At 39.5% G+C, this 25,525-nt stretch overlaps 1 protein-coding gene and 1 non-coding gene across 3 annotated transcripts; both read left to right on the top strand.

Annotated features, from left to right (window-relative positions):
• Window positions 1–511: 511 nt before the first annotated feature.
• On the top strand, window positions 512–15,731 carry GPATCH1 (G-patch domain containing 1). Of its 2 annotated transcripts, none has more exons than XM_040075511.2 (20): window positions 512–624; window positions 1,596–1,730; window positions 2,006–2,091; window positions 2,472–2,632; window positions 2,977–3,074; window positions 3,207–3,265; window positions 3,569–3,814; window positions 4,612–4,759; window positions 5,484–5,563; window positions 6,932–7,136; window positions 7,721–8,008; window positions 9,886–10,067; window positions 10,333–10,460; window positions 10,726–10,853; window positions 11,177–11,346; window positions 11,985–12,195; window positions 12,905–13,015; window positions 13,467–13,591; window positions 14,116–14,261; window positions 15,423–15,731. In XM_040075511.2, exons 1-20 carry the CDS (start codon window positions 546–548, stop codon window positions 15,442–15,444), a joined length of 2,808 nt encoding a protein of 935 aa, XP_039931445.1. In that variant the 5' UTR covers window positions 512–545; the 3' UTR covers window positions 15,445–15,731. The 2 variants fall into 2 exon arrangements, with proteins under 2 accessions (XP_039931445.1, XP_039931446.1); XM_040075512.1 differs by having other exon boundaries at window positions 11,988–12,195; window positions 15,423–15,700.
• Window positions 15,732–21,793: 6,062 nt separating this feature from the next.
• On the top strand, window positions 21,794–21,867 carry TRNAT-AGU (transfer RNA threonine (anticodon AGU)). The gene has a single exon. It is a non-coding gene; the product is annotated as a tRNA-Thr (tRNA).
• The last annotated feature ends 3,658 nt before the right edge of the window (window positions 21,868–25,525 follow it).

Raw genomic sequence — 25,525 nt, forward strand, 5'->3', positions numbered from 1 at the left:
CCGTTGATTTGGATTCAGGGTGGAGTGTGCTTTAGACCTTGATTTAGATAAAATCCACTTGTCAGAGTCGTTGCTACCCTTTTCCTAGCCCTGAGTCTGAGGGGGCCTGATCTGGTGCACTCGATGGTTCGAGGGCGTTATCGCATGGCTACTAACTACCGAGAGTTTGACATTATATGGCGTTGGAAATTTTTAAAGACACCGGTCAGCGTTTGGGACCATTGATGTGAAGCCGCCCACGGCAGCTCCGCAGAGCTCCTGGACCGCTTGGGGCTCTTGGAGGCAAACGCGGTTTCCCGCCATGCCCTCGCTGCTTTGCTCCCCGCACAAGGCGGGACCGAGAGCGGCCCACAGGACCGCGCTGTGCCCGGCGGCCAAGCTGAGGGGTTCCGGAGAGCTCGGCGATGTCCCGCTTCCCTCACGGGGGGGAAGGGCGCGGTCCCTCGCAGAGCCCGGCCTCGGAGGAGGGAGGGGCCGGGCGTGGCCGCCGGCTCCGCCTCCCTCTTGTGACGCCGCCGTGTCCCGCGCGGCCACCGTCGTGCAAGATGGCGGCGGTGGAGAGCAGCGACAGCGAGGAGGAGGACTTGGTGAGCTATGGAAGCCCGCTGCAGCCCCTGCAGGAGGGTAAGGGAGAACCCGCTCCGGGGGTTCGTCTGCTCCTTTTCCGTCCCTCTGTTAATGCCTTGTGGCGGGCGCTGGGGCCCGGCTATCCCCGAACGGCTTGCGCGGTCCAGTCCGGTCCGCGTCTGAACGCCCTCCAGCTCTTCCTCTGGGGATCTGTGGCGTGTGGGCCCAGCGCAGACCTGCTTCCCCTTCCTCTTGCTGCCGCGGGGCGTGGGGCCTCTCTCGGCAGCCGTGCTGTCCTGCGAGAGGATCTGGCGCGGCACGGGGCGAGCCGCCTGGGAGCGGAGTGCGGAAAGGCCTTCGCGGCACGACACCGGTTTGCGACCGTGGCCGGGATACCCGCGGCTCGTGGCGGCTGCCCTGCGCGGAGCTAGGTGTTAGGCTTTGCTTCTGACCTTCGCTCCCCCAAAAAGTACAGCTCAAGTGTAACAGTTGAAGTGTAGGCAGTTATGCTGATCTGACTGCCCGATGCTTGTACTGATGAGATGGACAGGGCATCGTTGAAGGACTTAATGTACAGTTGTCACTCCCAAGTCTGTGCCACTTTATTCAAGAAATACTGTTAAAAGAGGGTAGACGTTTGTGTCGAAGTCTATGGCTTTTGTGTTTTGTTTCTGTTTAGATACTTTCGATGTATAATTTCTCAAGCAATCACTGAAGTGAAGAAATCCTGCTAGAGGTCTTGCATGCTTAAAAACGAAAAGTTTCACAAGAAAAAATCCAATGTTCTCAGAAGTCAGTAGCATTAAGGATTTTGATGTGAACATTCATGCTTTTCCTTTACCAATGTGCATCAGTGGTGTATACGACTGGTTAAAATGGAGTAAAATAAATGTAAACTGCTGATGATTTCCACATCAGGGTGGCTAGTGTTTGATCCTGTTCTTAAGGAAGAAATGGCATCTGGAGGAGGTGGAAAGTCATTTCTTCATGCAAAGTGGTGTCTTACTTTCTGATTTATTTGATTGTAGGTGAACGAATTAAAAAGCCAGTTCCTCTTCAAGAGCAGACTGTTAAGGATGCAAAGGGACGATACCAGCGTTTCCATGGTGCATTTACTGGTGGCTTTTCTGCTGGTTACTTTAACACCGTTGGTACAAAGGAAGGTTAGTTATTTTGCTGTCTTCTGGGAATGGTTAAAGTGAGAACCATATTGTCAAGTTAGTGAAAACAAATTAATTGTCATTAAGTATTTTTGTACCTGCTATTCCTTATACTGTGAATAGCTGAAATAGTATTGCTGAAGTTACTTCTCCTTGAGTTTTTGGACTAATTTCACAAATATTCCTTTGATGTATCCTTAAGATGTAAAGTTGGAATGTTTTAATGTTTTTGAATACTATGTAGCCTTAAGTACATTAAATATCTACCTTCGTTAAAGGATGGACACCTTCAGCTTTTGTATCATCACGGCAGAAAAGAGCAGATAGAACCATTCTTGGACCAGAAGACTTCATGGATGAAGAGGTAAATTTAGAAAGGAATTGAAAACTTGTGTAAATAGTTGCCATGACAGCAAAAATTGAAGTAACTTGAAATTTCTTGTATACAGTGTTATCCTATTAGGCTATATAGACTATTTCATAGGTTGACTTAAGAAGCTCCTGTAATGTCAGTATTAAAAAATAAAACCAGAACTCAACCTTTTCACTTAGAATAAAATGCAAATACTTTTGAAACTGTTTAAGATATTTCCACTAAAGTTATTGCAAAAACAACTGTGTAAGTAGCTTGAGAAAATTAGCAAATATGAAGGTCACATGCCATTTTCATTACTTTACTGTTACAGTAAGTAAGAATTTGAAGGGTGTTTAATCAAAATGTTTTAATTTTGTGTATATTTCCAGGATCTTAGTGAATTTGGGATAGCACCAAAAGATATTACAACTACAGATGATTTTGCATCTAAAACTAAGGACAGAATAAAGGAGAAAGCTAGACAGATTGCAGGAGTAGTTGCTCCCATTCCAGGAACCACTGCATTTGATGATTTAATAGGACCATCCAAGTAAGTAAATTTACATACAAGTTTGCCAAATTGTTCCTTTCACTTAGAAGTGTTGTATTACTTAGAAAAGTAATGTTTGACCACTGTACTTGTGAGACTGGAAGATCCTGCAGTGTTATATTTCCTAAGTGGCCTCCACCTGGATTTTTGTTTTGAATGTGCAGACTTGTACCAGGTAAACATTTATAAACTGGAAGGTAGTGTGTATGGCAAATATTAACACATTCAGATTCGATTTTAAAGCAGGATATAAAACCAGAAGTTCAAATATTATATATGTACATTATTTATCAACAAATAGTAAACGTGTGGTGTGAAGTAATTTTGTTTTGTTTTCTTCTTAGGATAACAATTGGGGTTGAACTGTTACGAAAAATGGGTTGGAAAGAAGGACAAGGAATTGGACCACGAGTCAAAAGAAAGCCATGCAGACAGAAACCTGGTAAGTTCAGGGAAGTTTCTGAGCTAATTAACTTCCTTGTTAGTAGAAAGTCAACATTCATAGACTGATTAGAAAGCTGATTTTAAACTCTCTTTTTATTAATGTAATATGATGTTATGATGTCTCTTGCAGATCCTACAGTGAAAATATATGGCTGTGCATTACCGCCAGGACTGTCTGAGGGTTCTGAGGTATTGAACAGGCAAAAGTGGTCTTTTGACTTGTGTAAGAATATGTGATAACTGATTAAAAAACTAAACAAGTTCTTTAAATGCAGTTTAATTCATACTTCTGAAAAGTATTTATAAATACTTTCTATGCTTAGTGTGAAGAAAGGTTTTGATATCTAAGTTTCTTCTTTTGCTACATAAACAGTTCATACACAATTCAGGGAATGCAAGCTTGCCTGGGCTCGTATTAACTGAATGTTGCAAAAGCTCAACATACAGAACTTTAAGTCATATTTGCTCTTATAAACTTTTACTTTGTCCAAGGATGAAGAGGATGAATACCAGCCAGAGAATGTGACATTTGCACCAAAAGATGTAATGCCTGTAGACTTGACTCCGAAAGAGAATGTCCATGGACTTGGCTACAAGGGTTTGGACCCCTCACAAGCTTTGTTTGGTGTGTCTGCAAGAGAACACCTGAATCTTTTCACAGGTGGTTCTGAAGAAACAAGCAATTTATTTGGTGGTCTGGGACACAGTAAAGGAAGAAAACTAGGTATTACAGGGCAGGTAAGGACATTTTTTAATGCATTTTATGATTAGTGCAGTAAAATCCACAAAAAAAATGTTTTTTCTCAAGTGAAAAGTTCCTAGTCATCATAGTATTATTGTAAGAAATGTTAATTCTGGTTTGAGAATAGGATTTTTTAAAAACTTATTTTGAAGATGTAGAAAAATCCTTAGAACTCTCAAATGCCTTCACTTACTGAAACTGTAAAAGACAACTATAAAAACTACCTGACTGAGTAGCTGGATGGAAAGATGTCCTGTGTTACTTTGGTTAGATAAAGTTAATATTTAGTATGTTTTTAGTTTATGTTTTTTGTTTATTATACTTTCAGTAATGCTGTATCTGTCAGCTACAGAGGTTTTGTGTTGCTCCAGGGTATTTGTAGTTCTTATCTAGAAGCACTGTCAGTTTTTATTTTCTAGGAATTCTACTTGCTTAATTTCCCTGTTATCTGACATATTTTTTTTTCCTTTTGAGAACTTAACCTGCTCTTAGTCAGATTGCACATGCTATTTTGGTGCAACTAGAAATCAGTCTGGTGTCCTTGTCTTGTACACACCAAACTTGTTGTCCTTCCCTGCCAAGAGAGTGGAATGTGTTTGCTTTTGTGCTCACTGAGGTGTGGGGTTTTTTCCACCTCAGTTTTGGTGGTGAAACTGCACATTTTTCCCAGTGTATATGTATTTGTACTGCAGATTTTGTGTAGATGAATAGATACCCATGTAGATCGGTTCTGATACGTGACTTTAGAAGTATTTTTACACTTTTGAGTTCTCATTTAAAATATATATTCTAGGCTTTTGGTGTAGGAGCTTTAGAGGAAGAAGATGATGATATTTATGCAACTGACACACTGTCAAAATACGATACAGTTCTAAAGGATGAGGAGCCTGGAGATGGCTTGTATGGCTGGACAGCACCAAAACAGTATAAATCAAACAAAAGTAAGAACTGTGGTTCTCTTTAAAGAGTGAGTGTAATATGGGGGAAAAAAATAAGAAATGTAGTCTCTATTTGCCATATATTTTAATTTTCAGCTTTGCTATCTGAAAATTGAACTAGTCCTCCTTATCTTTTAAGGTGTTCAATTAAGGAAATAATTTCCAAAGTCCTCCACTAATCCCAGTGTAGCTGAAACCCTCAAAGTGTACTTTCAGGAGGACAATATGTGCTGCTTTGTGAGATACAGTGTTCAGTTTCACAGAACAAAAAAAAGTGATTGTAAATCATAGTTACAAAATATGACCCAGAACTTAAAAAGAGAACTTTTTTTTTTTTTTTAATAAACTTCTGTATTTTCAGATAATTTTTGTAAATTGTATGTTGGTACCACTTTATTTTTACTGCACTATGAAGTACTGTTGTAATTTCTGGAGTACCTGTTCACGTTAGTTGTACACATTCATGGCACTGATGCTGTTAGCTGTGCACAGTGTGGATACTGCTTCGCTATAAGCCACGTTCAACCTGCAGCAATCACTCTGGTAGCAGTTTTTAGTTGTCTAATACTAATCTAGAATCAGAACCCTTAATTTTAAATGAAAGGTGGTGAAGACGAACTTATAATTATGATTCGTAATAGACAGTGACATACAGAAATTGTTCAGAATAAAAAATTGCCTAACATGCATGTTTTAGACATTTACCAGCTCTGCAATCATTTTTTAGGGCCTGAAAGAGAATTTAAATATATAGGCAAAGTCCTGGCTGGTTTTTCCTTGGCATCAAAATCATCAGCTCCAATCAAGGTAAGTAGATAGCATATTTTATATATTGAGAATAACATCATTCATCATGTGATCTGTGCGGACTCTGCTGCTTCTCGATGGTTTTTCCTGTACTTGGAAATAAATGTTTTGGTCAGCAGTAAAATTGCTGAATGAACACTGGTTGAGTACTGGTTTTGAGCAAATGCCTTCTACACTAGTCACTGCTACTTGCCATAAGGCTGGAGGAATGGTTTAATTTAACTTAAAAAGAAAAAAAAAAGCCTCTTTTGGTTCTAGATTTTTCATATGTTACATTCAGTTTTCTGTAAAAATCAGGCCGGTTGCAGTAATAAGCAGACAGGACTCAGTTTCTTCATGCAGAAAAACCCCGTCTTTATTCACATAACTCATTTTTATACAGTTTTCAGGACCTTGTGTTCAACCCCAATTGGCTAGTAGTTTTCTTTCCACTCAGTTTATTGGTTAGAAGGTGTTTTTGTGTGTAGGTGTTAAGACTTTTTCTATTCACAGGTGTTTACATATTTTCTTTGGGGATTCTCATGGAACAGATCTTTTGTTATTACAGGTGCAGCTTATTTTTCTGTCTAAGAATAGGTTGTTATGCAAACTGATTGTCATTCTCAAGATTCTTTGACATGGGAACTTAGCTAGCTGCACTCAGAAGTAGCATGCCAGCCAGTAATTTGCCAAAGCAAGGCCTGATTTTCAAGGCCTTTCTTTTATAAACTCTCTGCTTGTATGCAACAAGGCCTCATGCTTTGTTCACTTTGCTATTTTGGTGACAATTTAATTTCTTAATCCTGTCTCTAGGTTTTCGTAGTTCATGCCATATATATTTGCATAAATTAGAACGACAAACAATTGTATAACAGAGTCCTCTTTCTAAGAAAGAATATTTGTGTGGTACATAAAATTGCATTGTATAGGGAGCACAGAGATAACCTTTTAAATAACAGCTTGAATGAGGAACCTGGGGAAAAGCACTTTGAAAGATGTTAAAATACAGTAAGCACAGAGGTACTCAGTAATCCTCTTAATTGATTAAATAATTTGAATTCAGTTTAAAAAAGAGTAAGCAATATTAAGAGGTATTTTCTCAAATAAAAACAGTGCATCCTAAGACTCATGTTAATTTTTCTGTCACTTAATGTGCACATTTTATTTTTTCATTGTTGTAAATATATTGCCAATGTATTTGTTCCCATAGTTTGTATTACAATGCCATTTACTGACTGGATCCAAAGATATTGGTAGCTTGTACTATCTGTTTCTACTGCTAAAATGTAAATTGAGGAATTCTTAGGTGAAGCTGACTTTTTCTGAAACACGTTTGTAAGTGTTGCATACAAAGGTGGGTTTTCTGTTTTGTTGTCCCTTCCCCCCCAGATTTATCCCCCACCTAGCCTGCCACGAAATTACAGACCAGTCCATTACTTTCGACCTGTGATAGCAGCTGGGAATGAAAACTGCCATTTACAGAGGGCTTTGGAGGAGTCGACTGGGAAACTTGAGAGTGATCCAACACACCAAAGCAGGCATGCTTTGAATGCAGCTCAGAGGAGGGAACAGCTAGGAGAGGCTGAGCTGAAAGGTATTAAGATAACTGACCATATATTTGCTTGTGTTTCAAGCATGTTTGTATATTTATTTATAGAACAGTAAGAATTGGGGCTGGCCTTACACTTATTTCTAACATAAATATATCAAATCTAGTTACCATAAGCTAGTTACCGTTTCATTGTTCAGTTTCATCTCAGCAGCTGAATTGTTGTTGATACAACTGTCTGTATTTTCATTTACTTAAATATTTTAAAGACAAAAAGTATGTGTTGGATTGTGTTTTGTTGGGGAGGATTGTGGCCTTTTATGAATATAGTAGGCTGTGATGATGTTTCACTGAAATACATTCAAATATGCTGAAAAGATAATTTGTAACTGTGGCTCACATTTGTATCTACAATAGTAAACCGTATCAAATTATATGTAAATAGCATAAAAGATGTAATAATGGCCAAATTTTTATTTGCCATGTATGCCATTTTATTGTTAATTTCTGCTGAAGAGCATTTTTTTCTGAATGTATATGCATGTGGTAGGGGTTTTTCCTCTGCTAAAGAGGAAGGAATAATTCTAGTCATTTTTCATTTACCTTTTACCACCTTTTTTTTGCTTTAGGTCCGGCTCCTTCTATTTTGGAATATCTGTCTGAGAAAGATAGAGAAAGACTCAAAGAAGTGAAACAAGCATCTGAACAGCAAATGAAAACAAAAATAGTGTCTCAGCAGTCACCTACTAGCAAATTCCAGTCAGCCTCCCCAGAAGATGCTACTCACAAATGGCGAATGCAGCTGGGGGGTCAGTTAGTAAATGTTGGTTCTAGTGACTTCAAACCATTTGCAAAAAATCCAGAAAAACAAAAGAGATACGAAAAATTTGTGAAAAGTCTTAAACAAGGAGAAAAAGGTAAAATATTTCTTGATCAATTTTTTTTCTTCCCCTCCCCCCCCTTTTTTTGTCCCAATGCATTTTATATTCACTCTGAGTTATCTTCCTGAATTCCACAGCATTTCCCCTTTTACTTCTTTTCAGGACCAATGTAAACAGAAATCTTTACTGATATTTAGTAATTTCAGGAAAACTGCTCAGTTATTCAATTGCCAGCAAGTCTTGACTTCAGACATTACATTTCATACTTCTGTGATGTAGCAGCAGTTAAGTTCTACTTCATTTCCTGCCCTTATTTCATTTGCCAAGGTACACTTCAGCTTTGGTCAGTGGAACAAGCCTTTTGATTTAGTTTGTTTCTCTTTGAAGAGTTAAACTGACAGATTGTATAAGGGCAGAAAGATGATTGGGGAACAGTAGAATCAAAAAAACCCCCATGCCCTCTGCACCAGGGGAAGATAAGAACCCTGAAGTGAATGAAGTATTTCACACTTGTCAAAGCTTGCATTGTATGTCCTTTGGATACTCAGACTTCTGCTGTCATTTATGTTCTTCTCAGAAAAATTTATGACTGTAAAAACACAGCATACACCAGGTCTTTTACGCAAAACCAAAAAAAAACAACTCAAACCTCCTTCATCATCTCTTTCCATGCTGTTTCAGTGTCCTTCCATTTTGTTTAGGTTTTTGCTATTAAATGATGCTGTCATATATCTTAGATTAAACTAGGTACTTGCAATGCCTTGTGGTGAGTTCTCCAGTACTGTGACTTTTCTGTAAGGCATAAGAAGCTGAAATTGGTCTAGGGAGTTCATCATCAGCCCATGACTTTAAATTACCTTGAAATAAACTTTAAAAAAAAGGGTTGGTTTTTTTTCAAATTTTGAAGTACACAGGGACTATTGGGGAAGAAGAAAATGGGCACCAGGGAAATTTGACAGAGGAAAGCAAATAGTGACAGGTGGAAACCCTGGGTTCGTTGTTTTAATTGTGATTTGGAGGTTTTTTGGGTTAAGTCCTTTTCATTATATAAAATAAATATTTTCTGGTCAGTAGCCTCTTCTGGGTACCACATTGGGACAGTCTGCTTGAGCTTTGAATCCATAGTTCCTCTGTTCAGGACTCGGATTTTCCCTGGATAAAATGTCAATATTTTTGAATACTATTTAATATTATAAAACCATCAAGTATTAAATACAAAATATGTACTATTTTGATTTTATTTTTAATATTATTTCATATTTTAATATATTATTCAGTATTTTGAATATTATTTATCAGTATTCTCAATTATGACTGTATTATGACTGTAAGTGCCTCCCTAGGCAGAATGATGAAAATGTAGAAATGTAGAAATAACTGGAATGGTTAAAGGTCTGTTTTACTGAAAGTGTATTTGCTTGGCTGGTGTTACTTCCTCTTCCTTCTGGGAGAAAAAGTGAACCTGTTGCTGTAAACCTGTGTGCAAACTCTGTATTTATCTGGGCATTTTGCAGACCAGAAAGCAAGTTACCAAAGCCTAGCTAGGCTTAAACTCTTTCGTTCTGTTTTAGTTATATGATAAAGCTTTGCATTGTACTTTTTGTTTTAATCACCTCTTAAATCCATTAAGTATTTTGAACATTCTTTAAAAGGCAATGAGTAAGGAATCGGTTTTGCAAGTAAAATTATTTAAAATAGCAATTTTGCATTTGGCAAATGCTGTCACTCTTGCTGTCTTGAAAACTACCTCCATTTATCAGGGATTAACACGGTTGAGATTAATATTACCCTTGAGCAAAATATTCATTAAATACTTGCAAGAACGTTTGCTTATTACCTTATTTTTTGTTTGCAAAGTGCTGACCCAAAGTAAGCTGTCATCTCTGCTAAGCATTTCTCTCCTTATCTTACAGGAGATGCACTGGAGCGCTTTTTAGACCCGAATATGACAGAATGGGAGCGAGGAAGAGAACAGGAGGAGTTCTTCCGGGCAGCCATCTTCTACAGATCCTCAAATTCAACCCTCTCATCCAGATTTACCCGGGCCAAGTATGAAGATGATGTTGACCAAGTTGAAGTTCCTCGAGACCAAGAGGTATATGCTGCCTACAGTCTTTTGGTACATTGGAGCTGCAGTTGTTGCCTTAGCCTTTACTTTCTTTTTCTTTTAAAATTTTATGAAGATATGTCATTATTTTGTTGCCCTTCTGTTTAGCACCTTTTGAAAACACTCGATGTATACAGAGTAGTGATTCGTTAAACAGCATTTAAATATTGATGGATTTGTCCTATTTATCAATCTTAAAACAGTTCAGTAAGTTGTTACTTATTTATCAGCTATAAATGTTTGCCTTTTTTAGAATGATCTTGATGATAAGGAAACAGCTGTGAAGATGAAGATGTTTGGCAAACTCACAAGAGACAATTTTGAATGGCATCCTGATAAGCTGCTGTGTAAAAGATTTAATGTTCGTGATCCATATCCTGAGTAAGATAATTGATGCTTACATTTTTAGAACTTTTTATGAATTCTGAGGTTTTCATTTACTTGTGGAAAATCTGGCTTGGTGTTTTCTTGTGTCATAAGGTAATACAGAACTGCCCAAAGATATTATTTGTGTCATTAAATATGGTGACCTCTGATAAAATAACATGCATTTGAAGGGCTACTGTAGGGGCTTCAGCTTGTAGCTAATTTGAGGACTTTTCTGTGTTGAAAACAATAATCAGCAAACTATTTTATTTCCCTCTAGTTCTTCTATAGTGGGTTTACCAAAAGTGAAACGAGACAAGTACTCTGTTTTTAATTTCTTGACTGTGACTGAGCCCACCACATCTGTAACTCAAGCAACAAATGAAAAGGTCCAAGAGAGTCCCAACAGTAAGTTGTTACTTTATTAATTTAACTATACATGAGATAATAGTAGAGAAAAGGCGTCTTTTTCATTGAGAACCTAGCCACATGTGTTTTTTTTAATTTAAAAAAACGCAAACAAAGGAATTGAAAATAAAAATTCAGGGACATAAAAACTGATATTAGTGATATATTGCTAATTTCTTCCATCCAAAAGACATTTATAGGTCAAGTATTCATTAGATTTAAAAAGTGTCAAACTGAAGAAGCAGAGTAATTTAAAATCAAGTAGGCCATGAAATTCAGAACAATTTGGCATGCAGGTGATTTGAATGTTTTGGATGTTTTAGAACCAAAGAAATCTTCAAGGTGGGATGTGTCAGATAAAGAGAAGGAGAAGAAAGATTCTATCAGTGAATTCATTAGTCTTGCTAGATCAAAAGCTGATCTTCAGCAGCAGCCACCAGTGCCAGCAACAGAAAAATGTGGAACTGGGACGACTGAAACTCTTCCCACTGTGGTGAGTTTACAACAGGGTTTGAACTTGAAAGGAATAGCTGTAAACCGTGACAACCCAGAAATAAGATGGGTTAATATATGAATTCTTCTAATAAAGATCACTTTGCACAAGAGTCAGCTCAGGATGAGCAAAGGCAGGAGATGGCACTTTAAAGGATTTTGAGGTTATAACTCTGGGATGCAAGATGTTTGCAGCTTACCCCTAATTATACTTGAAGCAGAGCTTAAGAGAAGAAAAAATGTTGCTCAGTAGTCTGGGAAGTAAATTCAGTAACTTTTCCACCACTCTGCACACAGGCACAGAATATATTTATTTCTCCTTTCCATAGAATAGAGAGCATATTTTGGGGAGAAAGGTGATGTTTTACTTAAATTTAGTATTATATAATTGAAGTTTGAATTAATGAAGTAGAATTTATAATATCTGGGTATCTGTTTTCACAAACTGCACTACTCTTTATAGGACACTGGGTTAGACACAGAGCTTTACTCTTTGGGACTAAGATTGTTTATTTCACAGCTATTGTGCCAGCCAAATGTTTTGTAAATAGCTGTCAGGGTGTCTGAAGTTATTCCTTATCAGAGAGAGACTGTTATTTTCTTTAGTGTTTAAATATAGTTTGTTATGATGCTGTTCAGCAGGTAGCTGATGAAGATAAGAATCAGGAGGAAGAAAGTGGACGACCACCCATGGACTTATTTAAGGCCATCTTTGTGAGCTCCTCAGATGAAAAATCATCTTCTTCTGAAGAAGAGAGTGATGAAGAACAGCAACCAACTACTTCAGAAAGAGAGTCAGAAACCATCAAGCAAGTTGACTTACCAGACGGTTCTTCCTCTAATTTACAAGGTAGTACTTAATGGATGATCATTTTTATGCAACATGAAGTAAATACCTTGTAAAAGTGTCATTTTTGAATCACGCATTCTTGGACTGTTAGGACAATGCTATGCTCCTGTGCAGATCATCTGAGATTGGCAGAGCTGGTAGTGTAGAAGATGCAAATAATACAGCACTGAATAAGGCCTTGCCTGTTACAGTGTTATTTGCATTGCCATGTACCTTTTGTGTAGATTTTACAAGGAAACTGCTGTATGAAATATGCCTGTTATACAATGAGGGGGAACAAAACATCTAATGTAAGATCATCCTTAAAATGAAAATACTTTGTTCACTGTCACAGTTCTATTAACATTTAACTTTTAGTGTTTATTAACATTATACATCTCATGGAGTTTTTTTATTCATTCTGGGGAATGGAAGAATAACATTGTTACAAAAGGGAAGCAAACAAATGTACTGATAGTAATTTAATAATTTTAGAGTTTAGAAGGTAAATTTTGATTTAAAAGAAAAAAAAAAAATGACAGTATATTGACGTGTTTCAGAATGTCAGCAACCCAGTTGGCCAAAGCAGTCCATAGAGATAGAGAATGCTGATCAGTTTGCTTTCTTAAAGGTTTTTGGAAAGCTTCCTTGAACTTTCTTCAATGCTTCTTGGAAAAAGTACTGTCTTATCTTCCTTTTAAATATAGCAAGTTTTGGGTTTTTTTCATAGAGAGTGTGACTGCTACAACTGATTCTGGCATTTCTTCGTTGCCTGCGTCAAAGCAGGAACTGGATGCAACAGAGGAATTTGGACCAAAGTTGCCACCAGCTTTTTCTTCTGGTAGGTTCCTGTAAGCATCTAGAGTGTAAATTCTGCACATTGAAATTGTATATAAAATACATATCGCTCCTTAAAAAAAGCATTTGTCTCTTAAATGTGTGTTATGAAAACAGGCATCAGCAAATGTTTGGTTGCCATGCTGTGACCCACCAACAGGAACCCCTTTGCTTGTGTACCAGTTTTGTTTTAAGTCTATAGAGGTAATGATAAAAAATGGATGTGAAAATATAGGACAGCCTTGCAATTTCATTTTTTAACAGATTGCAAAGGCATTTAATTACAATAGGGATGTTGCAGGTAGGAGTTTTAGACGTGTAATTTCCTTTTTAAAGTTAGGGCTTTTGTTTGTTTAACTCTCATGTTAGGTTAAAAGTAATACAGAATGTAATAACAAAATTACCCTATTTTTGACGGTTTTTTTTATTCTTTATGTATTTGCTTTGTCCTTTAGGCACTACTTGGCAACAGCAAACAGTGGTTCCAGCAACTTTTCCTGGGCCTACTAGGAAAGAAAAACATAGGAAAATCAGAGAGAGGCACAAGACTAAGAAAGAACGCAAACGCAAAAAGGAAAAGGTATAAAATTTAAATACTGGGTTTTGATTTATTGATTCTTTGATCTGTCTTTCAAAATGTTGTATTATTTATGTTTGGTTGTAGAAAATATATATACTGGGACTAGAATTTAAGCAACAGAATTTCTCTGATGTTTTGAAATGACAGAATTATCCTGCTATGATGCTGCTTTTTCCATATACACATATGTGGCTACAGGTACAATATTGTGGGTAGTTTAATGTTCTCTGTGGAAGATGTCAGACACATTCTGGGAATTGCATTCATGGCTTATATACAAATAACTGTAATGAAAGGTCTATTTTAGGGAGAGTTGAGTGCTTAGATTAAATGAATTTTGGTTTGTAATTTTTTTTTAAGCTTGATCTGAGTAGTGGAAAAGAGTCATTGATAAGTGTTCTGTTTCACTTAAGTGAGTACATACTTTGAGTACATACTGAAATAAACTTTTTTCTTTTGTTGACATTCAGAAAAACCCAAGTCTTTTACAAAGAGCTAAAGGGTTATTTCTATTCTCTTTACAGAAAAAGAAGCATAAGAAGCAGAAAAACAAAGGAAAACACAAGAATAAAAAATCAGAAAAAGACAGCAGCTCAGACACTACAGATAGCAGTGAGAGCCTTAGTGATATGGATGCCACAGGCTTGTCACCTAAAGAACTTCTAAGAAGGTAAGCAGAAAGGTTGCTTAAACACTTGCAAATTTTATAGTGAATAACTAAAATATCAGTTTATGAGTTGTCATTCTAGTGGACCTATTTGCAGCAAATGTGAATAAGCCAGCTTCTTTATGAAGATAAAACATTGTCCACTTTGGTGGGAGAGACTACAAATAAGACATTTTAATCTAGAGAGTAATTTTAGGTTAGAAGCCTCTTAAGGTAAAGGCCACTAAACACACAGGCCTCGCAGGGCTGATGGACATTATAATTAAAGAGGACTGGTATTTTTGGAAGGTATTTTGAATTGGAATTAAAAATTGAATTAGTGCAGGTGGAAATTCATATTTTCGTTTATCTGCTTCTCTTTACTTGGGGACATTGGAAGAAACATTGTCTGCTAAGATTCCATTCAGATAGATCTGTTGTGTGGCACCGATGCTTAAGCTAGTCTGTGCTTCAGCAAGGGGCAGTGAAGCGAGCAGAACAATACTTGAGTCATGTACATGTCTTCTAAATTTAGACTGTGCTATTACATGTTTATAAACTAGAGACTTGAAGATAGTGCTAACATAAATGTGAAAATCAGAAAAGCATGTTTCACAATACTTTGCACACACGCTTGAAGTAAAGTAGGAAACAAACGTAACTGTCTCTAGTGCAGATCACAGTCAGCTTCAAAAATGTCCCATGTGGAAGAGTCACTGTATTGGCTTCTGTTTGTGTCTCTTACTAGCTGAAGGAGACGACTCAAGGTATTTGTTGAGTACCACATCCATCTGGTCTAATGGCAAAGTGATTTGGGTCGAGGTGTGGAGTGGAATGGGCAGGTACCAATTGGCATTTGAAAGGACTCTGCCTTCCATTCCTTTGGAACTGAGTGTCAGTTATGTATTGTTGTTTTCATATTAAAAGACAAACTACTACTTGGATTTCCGCATAGCTAAAACATGTTTTATGCATTTTGCACAAAATAGATTTCTTTGTACAAGCAGTTGTTTTGGAATCTTCACATTTGCATGTCTCTCATCACTGAGAAAATGTTCTTATCTAATGGAACTCAGATCTGTCTCTGAAACCAAGGTTTAAGAAACTGCTCAAGTAGTGAAATGTTCTTAATGTGGTGTGTGACTGTTTAGTGTGACCTTTTTCCTTTTTTCTCCTCTCTTTTAGATTAAAACAACTTCAGTATTGAAGAGCTGTCTTGCGTTCTTCAGTATTGTGTGACTTGATCTCAAATTTTTGATCTCCTCTATGATGGTAGATCAGTGGTGTATAATGTGAAGCACTATAGATACAGTATTCATATTGAATTTCTGTGGAAGTAAATGTGCATATGTTTATTTTATGATGTTTCGTGAGTTCAAAATGTATGGATTATAGAACATTGAAAAGACCCCTTTCTGGGCATAATGATCTGAAATACTGCAGGCTCTGTTTTAATTAATTAAACAAAGCATTTTAATAAACTTTATTGTTACAAATAAGTTTTGTATAGTCATCATTTTTATGCCTAGGACCTCTGAAACACTGTAGAGTAACTTTCAGTCTGAGCTGAGTTAGGAAGTTAAAACTAAAGCAATGTAAAATTTTTATTGGGTGCAAGTATTTTTCTATTTTTTCAAGTATTGAATCTGATGCAGAATTTCACATTGTAGTCTTTGAGTATCCAGCTGTTACTTTTGCCTCTCCAAATCGCATATTTTCTCTAGCAGCTCTAAACCAATAACCTTTGACAGAACCACAGAATATGCTGACTTGGAAGGGACTCAACTCAAGGGATCTATCAGGATCATCAAGCCCAAGCCCTGGCCCTGCGGAGTTCATTTCACATAAATTATTATGGCTAAATGAGCTAAAAGATCATATATGATTATAAACTGCCTCATTTTATGTAGTTACAAAGAAACCTGTTCATGCTGCTTTTTGTCTGCAAATTGTCATATTGTAGAAATATTTCAGTATGAAGTATGAAACAACAGTGAGCTGCCTGGCGGTGGTGGGGAGCAGCTCTGGGGCCAGCTTGGAGCCCTGGCAGGAGCTGCGCGTTCAGGCGGTCTGGGAAAGGCTGTGGAGAGCTGGGCCCCGTGCCCGTGAGGAGCGGGGGGACTGCTGGCAGCCCAGGGCTGAAGAGCTCTCTGTCACTTTGTATGGGCTTAATGCTTACGGCAGCTGGGGTTTGTTAGTTCTCTTCATACAAACACATGCTTGACAGTCAAGAGCAAACTCCCTAAATGAGTGAAGAAAAGACTTCTCAAAATATCTTTGCCAAAATTTGTAACAGTCTTGGCTAAAAGCTGTGGCCTAAGAGCTCGATGTGCTGCATGCATTTTGATGGGCCAATACCAAGGAAAAAGAACATTTTTTCCTTTGAAAGATGTGAGAGACTTCATGAGATTTAAAGTGGGTTTTTTTTTTTTTTTTGAGAGGAAGAAGAGTTCGAAAACAAACCTCCAGAAGAATAAAAACCACAGTCCCAATCCATCAGCTTTTTTTTTTTTTTCTCAACCAGATTCAGTAAATCTCCTTCAAGGTAGTACCAAGGATGTGAACTTTGCTCAGTCAAGTGGAACTCTGGAATTTAGGATACATTCTCCTAGGGTTCCTGCTTTCATACTCCCCCTCGTGGACTAAACTGTGGCGTTATATGAGCCCATATGTGCCAGCAAATGACTGTATCTGTGCTAAGCAGACTGCAGGCACTGAGATCTAGCATGCATTAAGCAGTCATGAATCTACGAATTGGTAGTGGGTAGTAGTGCATTAATGTCATATGAATTTAGATGAAGTTATTTAATAAAGTGTCTAAAATTTTGATTTTCTGCTGTGCAGTGCTACGATAACTAGATCTTTCTAGTTTCTATGATAACTAGAAGCTTTTCCAGGCATACTGAAAAGGCCCAAGAAGCCCAAAAGCATAAAAAGTCCAGACAAGGTTCAGCTTAGCAGCATTATGTTAGCCAAGAGCTGTGATGGCTAGCTCAAAGAAACCAGAAAATGCAGAAGGAAAAATCACGTCTTTTGATGATGAGTAAATAAACACATGGCAACTATAAGCACATACCGTAGAATGGAGATAGAAAAATGAGTGTCTCTGTACATGTCATGACTAACATACTATTTAATAACTGCCGGATTGACAGTTCCAAACTTTCCTGCTTTGTCTGAACTCGGAACTGGAACTGGAACTTTTATTTTTCTGTCTTCGGTGAAATGCTATTCAGCTCCCTTACATGTAAGTAAACTGAAATCAAGACCAGAAAATAAGAAGATAATCCATTAATTTTTTTTAAGTATAGTAGATCCTTGAATGTTCTTTCTGCTGAAAAGGCTATGATGTGCCACTTGCCCAAAGTGTGTAATTCCTGTTCAAGAAATTTTATCTCTGTCTAAGGAGGTTTTCTTTAATGCTTGTTGAGCAATACTTTTTTTTCCACAATCTATCTAAAAATAGTTGCCTGAGTATTGGGAACTTTCTGACAGCAAGGTATAGGCAAGATCATGCAAAATATATTATGACAAGCCTAATTTCTTCTCCTACAGGAACAGCTGAAGCAATTAGAATTCAGGAGAGTATGGTGGATTTGGACCATGGTGGGGGGCGGGGGGCTAGGTCAGCCCTGAAAATTTTCACTCTGGCATTCTCTTTTTTTCCTTTTGAAAGAGTAGATGCCTAATGACTGGCTGTACTGAGAAAGCATTTGAAATTCTTGACAACAAACAGTATCTCTGTGAACTGACAGTCCACATATCATTTGGAAAACAAAGATTAATAGTGCACGCAGCAGACAAAGACCAGGCAAGTCTAGAAGGGCAGTTTTGACTGCAAGACTTTTTGACTCCATGGAACAGGAACACATAGTAGCTTTGATCTTTTTTTTTCTTTGATCTTAGAGACATGCCTGATCATTCTAGTGTCAGTTAGTACATTGACACACACTAAGAAAATAAGTGAAAAAGTGAAAAATAAACGTACTTTCAAGTTATGTGTGCTACCAAGAGCTGCCAAGTCAGCAGGATAGCTCTTTCCAGTGAAAGCCCTTGTGAGGGAGCAGCTGTAGGTCTGACACTTAATGTCAAAAAGGGCAGTTATAGTAAGAGATACAAGATTTTATTCTCATATTGAAGAAAAATAACACATGAAGGGAGTTTGTTGCCTACTTTCTGACTGATTCTAAAATCTCTTTGTACTTACACAAACAAAAATCTGATTGAAGTAACTGGGTTAATAATGGAAATGGAAGTTGGTTTACCTAGGTGAAGATATGATGACTGATCCTGTGATAGTCTGAAATGTGAGTTATTTACTTTGCATGTCAGCAGTCCTTGTGGGTTTTTGTGGTAGATGCTTACAGTCAGGTGGGCACCAAAATCCACTGGTAAATTTTGATTCTTTTTTTTTTTTTTTTTACTAAAGAACTTCATAGAAACATAGAATTGTTTGGGTTGGAAGGAGCCTTAAAGATCATCCAGTTCCAACCCCCCTGCCACGGACAGGGACATCTTCCACTATCCCAGGTTGCTCCAAGTCCCACCCAGCCTGGCCTTGGACACTTCAAGGGATGCAGCAGCCACAGCTTCTCTCGGCAACCTGTGCCAGGAACTCAGCACCCTCACAGCAGAGAACTTCCTCCTAATATCCAATCTAAACCTACCCTCTTTTAGTTTGAAGCCATTTTCCCTTTTCCTGTCACTTCAGGCCCTTGTAAATACTCTCTCTTCATCTGTCTTGCAAGCTCTCTTCAGGTACTGGAAAGGCACAATTAGGTCACCCCAAAGCTTCTCTTCTCCAGGCTGAACAATCCAAATTATCCCAGTCTTTTCACCTAATAGAGCTACCCCAGCCTCTGATCATCTTGGTGGCCTCCTCTGGACCTCATCCAACAGCTTTATGCCTTTCCTGTGCTGAGGACCCCAGAACTGGAAGCAGGTGAGATCTGGGTGGGATCTTACCAGAGCAGAGTAGAGGGGCAGGATCATCTTCCTTGTCCTGCTGGCCAGGCTTCTTTTGTTGCTTTACTTCAAAGCAAAACTAAAACATGGTGTTCAGAGTTTACATGTAAGCATCACTTGTATCCGGCATATATGACAAAATCATAGCTATACAGGATACAGATACAGGTTGTAAAAAGTTAACCTTAAAGGTACCAAGCTCTTATTTGATCATTAATTTGATGAAGAAATGCAAAATGTATTGCTAGTTTTAAGAGCATTTCATTATCTCACAAATACCCTTGCCTATCCTTTTTAGATATGGGCAGGAATATACCCTGGATTTGTGTGATTTAATTTCCTAGAACAGTATATTCTTATGCAATTAAGTATAAAGATATTATCACTGTGAAGTCAGTTAATAAGTTTTTACATGTCTATCTTGAGGAACAAGCTCATTTAAGGTTTACATTAGATGGAATTTTACCTATATTTCAGGAGAGAGTTTCTTCTCAGCAGCTAACAAGAGCCTGGATAGCACATGTATTAATTCTGAAATGCCAAACTCTTGTGTACCTGTATGTTTACATGCTTGCTTCTGTACACAGAACATTAAAAAGCAAGCATGCAAAGAAAAAGTAAATATTGGTGTCGAGGTCATCGAGCTTAGCCCAGTTCCCCAGTGCTAGGTTACATTTAGGTGTAGGTGCTAGGTCTAGTGCTAGGTCCTTAAAGTGACAGGGACACGTTACAGCACTTTTTCAGGTGGACAGTTCTGTAAATGAGGTAGCTGTATTCACCTATCTGTCTTTAGAACTAGGCTTCCTCATTTCTTCTATAGCTATAATAGTAATACTACCCAGAACTTGAGGTGGTAATACCTGCATTAAAAAAAAGTCTATGTGCCTCACTTTTTTAACAGATTAATTAGTTTGGCTTTAATGTAGTTAGTAATGTTATAAATATTTTCCAGAACAAGTAATACAGAAGTAATTTCTGTATGTTAGAAAATATTGTCCTAAAGTATTTAATCTTGTATCAGAAGTGTTCTTTATTTCTTTATTCTTTTCAGATAGAAAAATCATAGTTCCATTTTTCCTATTGAAACAGGAAGAAAGCAGTATCTTTTTAGGGTTCATTTTGAATCAATGGGACATCAGCTTGGAAGTTTTATTTTGAATGAATTCTCTATTTCCCAAATTGAGAAAAAACAGAGAAACATTAATTCTTACATTCTGGTTTTAATAAAAGCAGGAAGTTTTATTTATTGCTGTTTTCTGGCTATTACCATCACCTGTTTAATGCCTGGGTGCCATGTGAGTTTCATCCAGCCCTGTACTGGTCTCTCCTGCAGCAGTGGGCTCACATCTGTGTGCAGTGTAGGTTTGCTGCAGAATGTGGTACTTATGGACAATTCGTAAGATGGACACTTATCTGCGGGTTTTTTTCTGGCTTTTGCACCACTATACTTTGAGTAATGAGAAAGCTCTAAGGCTGTTTTGGACTAAGCCAGGATGGCTGCTCTTCCCCTAGGAGTTATTTGGAGAATAACACCTATAATTTGGCTATAATATGCCTTGGATGTGTTAAATTGCCACAGCAATCTGTGCTTCGCAGGTTCTGATTACACTCCAAGTGAGTAATCACAGAATTATGGAATGGCCTAGGTTGGAAGGAACCTTAAAGCTCATCCTATTCCACACCCCCTCCATGGGCAGGGACACCCTCCACTGTCCCGGGCTGCTCCAAGCCCCAGTGTCCAACCTGGCCTTGGGCACTGCCAGGGATCCAGGGACAGCCACAGCTGCTCTGGGCACCCTGTGCCAGGGCCTCAACACCCTCCCAGGGAACAAGTTCTTCCTAATATCTAACCTAAACCTACTCTCTTTCAGACTGAAGGCATTACCACTTACCCAGTCACTACATTCTGTTGTAAATAGTCTCCGTCGTTATTGTAGGCTCTCTTCAGGCACTGGAAAGCCACCGGCCTGTTGCCGGCAGGATCCGTTCCCGATTCGCCGGGGTTGCCTGGTGCTGCGGGCCCGTGCCCGGAGCAGGGCTGTGGGGAGGGGTAACACGCTCCCGGGCGCGCCATTCCCACCAGCTGTGCCGGAGCCACCAAACCACTGTCTGGTTACTTAGCTTGTACGAACACACGCCTTTGGTTCGACACTGTGCCGGTGTGTCTGCACAGACCACGGAGCACGTGGCACGGTGTGCATGTGTGTATCGTGGTCTAAATTTTCATCGTTATAGATAATTGCAGAGTCTGAGACCCGATCTTCCCTTTGTGTGCTGTGCCACGAACCGCGGCCGGTCGAGGCACTGCAGGGTAAGGCAGGGCTGGAGCTCGGCCGTAGGCACTTCCGCCTACAACTGTCTGAAAGGCCGACATTTAGGCATTTTCCTCCGCTCCCTACGTATGTTGCGCCAAAGCCGGTGCGGCCGCGTGTGCGGTTGGCGGTCCCGCCCGGGGCAGAACCGCGGCCGGCGGGGCCGGGCAGGCCGGAGAACGGAGAAGGCACCGCGGCAGCAGGCCCGGGCTGCACGCAGAGCGCTGGATAGTGCGCTGAAACTCTATTAATACCGCACTGAAGGGCCCTTAAGCGCACGGCGCCGTGGCTTAGTTGGTTAAAGCGCCTGTCTAGTAAACAGGAGATCCTGGGTTCGAATCCCAGCGGTGCCTGCGCCAGAGCGGTGGGTTTTTACCCGCAGCTGTTTTACCGCCGCGCGGGGAGCGGCCCCGGGGGTCTGCGCGGAAATGCGGACACACGGCAGCGCCTGGCGGCTGCCAGTTCACACTGTCTCCTGTTTGCTTGGTGGGGAAGGGTTTTTGCAGGAGTGTTTATTCACGGAGTCAGGAAAATGCCTCTCACAATTTTTTTTTTTTTTTTTTTTCCTTCTTATTGCCACATCTTCAATAGCCCCTAGGGTAAACAAAGCTATTATTGCTTGGTTTTCTTTCTCTTACAGCTGGAGTGCCTGCTGGCTCGGTGTTTGCTGCTGAGGTTTTTTGTTGTCCATCAACACTGAGAGCTGATTTTTGCCTCTTACCTGCTACTGTCACATTAAGTCTGGCTTTTCCAAGTGAAAATTGCAATAAGCACTCTGTGCTACCACGTCATTGGTGACACAGCAGAGGGACAAAAGGTTTTCCTAGAAAGCTTGGAAAAATCAAAAGCCAAACCTTGCTCTGTTAGGTTTGGGAATTAGGTTCAGTGAAAATATTCCAAATTTGTCTTACTCTAAAAAAAGGCAGAATCCATCTCTAAACCTAAAGGTAAAAGGCTTAAAGTCCATTAATACGAGTTCCAGCCTAGCAACCATATCCTCAGGTGCTTTTTTTATGCTCACACAGCAGTGATGGAAGTAAACGGATTCACATCCACGTTTGAGGATCAGGTTTTCAGGACTCAGATCAGCACTCAAATCACAGTTGTTAGTAGCCTCAAATGTAATGTAGAAGGCTTAATGTCTAGGATGAAGATTTTGGTTATTTCTTTGAGTAGCACTTACTGTAAAAATGCAGGCTAGGTAGTACTTGATAAGTCATAAATATAAGTAAAGCGTACTTGCAAACTGTGATATTAAAAAAAAAATAAAATTAGAAGTAGCTTGGGACTAACCTCCCATAGATTTATATTATCTAAAAGAAAACAAGAATAACTAGGCAACTGGAAAGTGCAAATTAAGGAAGATTTTGGAAAAGAAGCTACAGTGAGTGTAGCCAATGAAGCAGACTTGTTCTCAGCTCTTGCACAGGAGAGAGAGAGATTACTTAGTAATCCTTTACTTTGAATATTTGTACCTGCTGTTATTCTGCTAGTTTCCAGTTAGGTTCTGTTCCTTGGCTTGTAGATGAGAACCACCAATATGAGGAGTTTTAGGCATTTATATAAAAATTGTTAATGCTCTTTTGTAATGCATCAGCAGGAATGGCAGGATGAGCCAGCCAAGATGGTACTGGAAGGGGCTCGTCACTTTCCTCTTTAGCACAGGCACCCCCCAAAAAAAGCCTGAAAACTCAAACATGACTCACTTGAGGGAAACTTCAACAAATTAGAGAGCAATCTCCAAGCACGTGAAGTTTAACAGAGCAAGTGCGGGGCTCTGCCCCTGGCCCGGGGCACCCCTGGCTGTGTGCATGGGCTGGGGAAGGAGAGGCTGGAGAGCAGCTGCAGGAAGGGGCCCGGGGGTCCTGCTCAGTGGCCACTTGGAGCTGAGCCAGCAGTGCCCTGGCGGCCAGGAGGGACATCCCTGTCCTGGGGCACCGGGCCCAGCGCTGCCAGCCCAGGAAGGGATTGTTCTGCTCTGCTCTGGGCTGGGGCGGCCTCACCTCGAGTGCTGGGGGCAGTTTGGGGCACCACAGCATAAAAAAGACACGAAGCCATTGGAGAGTGCCCAGAGGAGGCCACGAGGATGGGGAAGGGTCTGGAGCAGAGGCCTGACAAGGAGCAGCTGAGAGCACTTGGTGTGTTCAGCCTGGAGAAAAGGACAGTGAAGGGGGATGTCACTGAGCTCTTCAGCATCCTCCCAAGGGGCAGCACAGGGGCAAGTACCAACCTTTCTGTGACCAGGGACAGCACCCGAGGAAGCAGCATGAAGCTGAATCAGGAGAGGTTTAGGATGGCTATCAGGAAAAGATTTTTACCCTAGTGGGTGGTCAGGCACTGGAGCAGCCTCCCCAGGAAAATAGTCACAGCTCCAAGCCTTTTATAGCTCAAGAGGATTTTGACAATCCCCTCAGGCACAGGGTGGGATTGTTGGGGTGTCTATGCAGGACCGAAAGTTGGAGTCAATGATCCTGATGGGACCCCTCTAGCTCAGCATATTTTATGATTCTACAATCCTATGGTTCTATAATCTTATGATTCTACAAAAATGTTTGAAGAAGAATGGCAAAATCAGAATCTGAATTGGTTCATGAGCACAGACCCGATTTGCCTGGATTTTGCAAGACTCTGTTTTTATGCACTAGTCAGAAATATGTAGCCCCAGCTTCTGTAAAGCCCGCCTTCTGAAATCTCCAAATTTCAAGGTTGATCTATATAGTTACATGGTAATTAATCCTATAAGACAATATTTAAGTAAATTGAGTGAACCAAGGCATATTTTTAAATATTTTAAATTTAAGTTTTCCTGATAGGTATATTTTAATAGGCTTTTACCCTAGACAATTGCCAGAATGTGATCTGTATCTGTTATTGATTAATAGCTGAATTAGGAGCATGAAACTAACCTGTTCTTGAGAATCAGCTCCTGGAATTCTGTCAAGCTGCTATGGAAGAGTAGGATGTGAAATAATATATCAACAGTTTAGTATTTATATAAAAATATGAAGTGGTGAAATAGAAAGCCAGTATCTGGCAATTTAAAGAATTCTTAAAGTGCTGGAATTGCTGCAGATCTTGTGCTGCTCTGATGAATAATTTTCTTAGGCATTTCCATAGTCAGCTTGCTCTGTGAAATTGTATCCTGAACTTACCACAATAACAGTTAAGTATTACTTAACATAAGAAAATATCTAGACTCAAACTGAATCAGACTGACAATGTATCTGGCCCAGTGTCCTCTCTAATAACCATTTTCTCTCTAATATGCAGAACATAAATACAGGGCAAACAGGCAGCAGTATTTTGCCAGAATACCCTACCAGCCTCGGGTGTTTTCCAGCTCAGGGTCTTGAACTTTCAAATACAGACCTGACCAAATTTAATTTTTCATTCCTCCATGTCTGTGACTAGGAAAAAGTGAAGTGACCCCTGCAGGCAGATTTGCTTATTGGAGATATCTTTTATCAAAGTGTCAGTTGCCTAAAGAAGGGGAAGTGTTAGAGGCTGCCAAGTGTTTAGTGGCTGTTTATTGCAACACTGACTATAGGCTTGGCGGAAGATATCTCCTGTTTGCCTGGGAGCTGGCATTGCTGCCTGCATGTCATTCACAAAGGTCTGGGTGAGAACATTTGATAAAAATATCAAGTGAAGCCACTGTTAACCCCAGTTTGTAGGACTGCTTTTTTGTCTTTCCTGACATGCTCTGCTGTGATGTGTCATTCTTCAATAGACATGTTCAGCTACATGGTGTCATGGCTGTGTAATGTGATGTATGTATCGTGGAAGGATTTGCCATCGTGTCAGCTCTGAATTATGGGAGAGAGGGAAGGGGAGAACTGTTTAGGATACTGCAGTCTGCATATTGGAAAACAAAGACATTTCCCAGTTATTCCTTTGCTGCTTGTAGAAAATGCTGATATGGATGGTTTCATTTGTAAGTAATTTGCAGAACTTGTACCTGTTCCTTGTAGGCTTGTCTTAAGGTTTTCACTGTCTGTTCTTAGGAAGTTA

The sequence above is a fragment of the Hirundo rustica genome, chromosome 11 (assembly GCF_015227805.2).
Source record: "Hirundo rustica isolate bHirRus1 chromosome 11, bHirRus1.pri.v3, whole genome shotgun sequence".
In the NCBI taxonomy this organism is placed as follows: Eukaryota; Metazoa; Chordata; class Aves; order Passeriformes; family Hirundinidae; genus Hirundo; species Hirundo rustica.

Coding starts and splice junctions, on each gene's coding strand:
- GPATCH1 (XM_040075511.2), top strand. CDS start 546: ATGGCGGCGGTGGAGAGCAGCGACAGCGAGGAGGAGGACTTGGTGAGC. Junction 2,092..2,471: donor AAGACTTCATGGATGAAGAG/GTAAATTTAGAA, acceptor GTATATTTCCAG/GATCTTAGTGAATTTGGGAT. Junction 7,137..7,720: donor AGGAGAGGCTGAGCTGAAAG/GTATTAAGATAA, acceptor TTTTTGCTTTAG/GTCCGGCTCCTTCTATTTTG.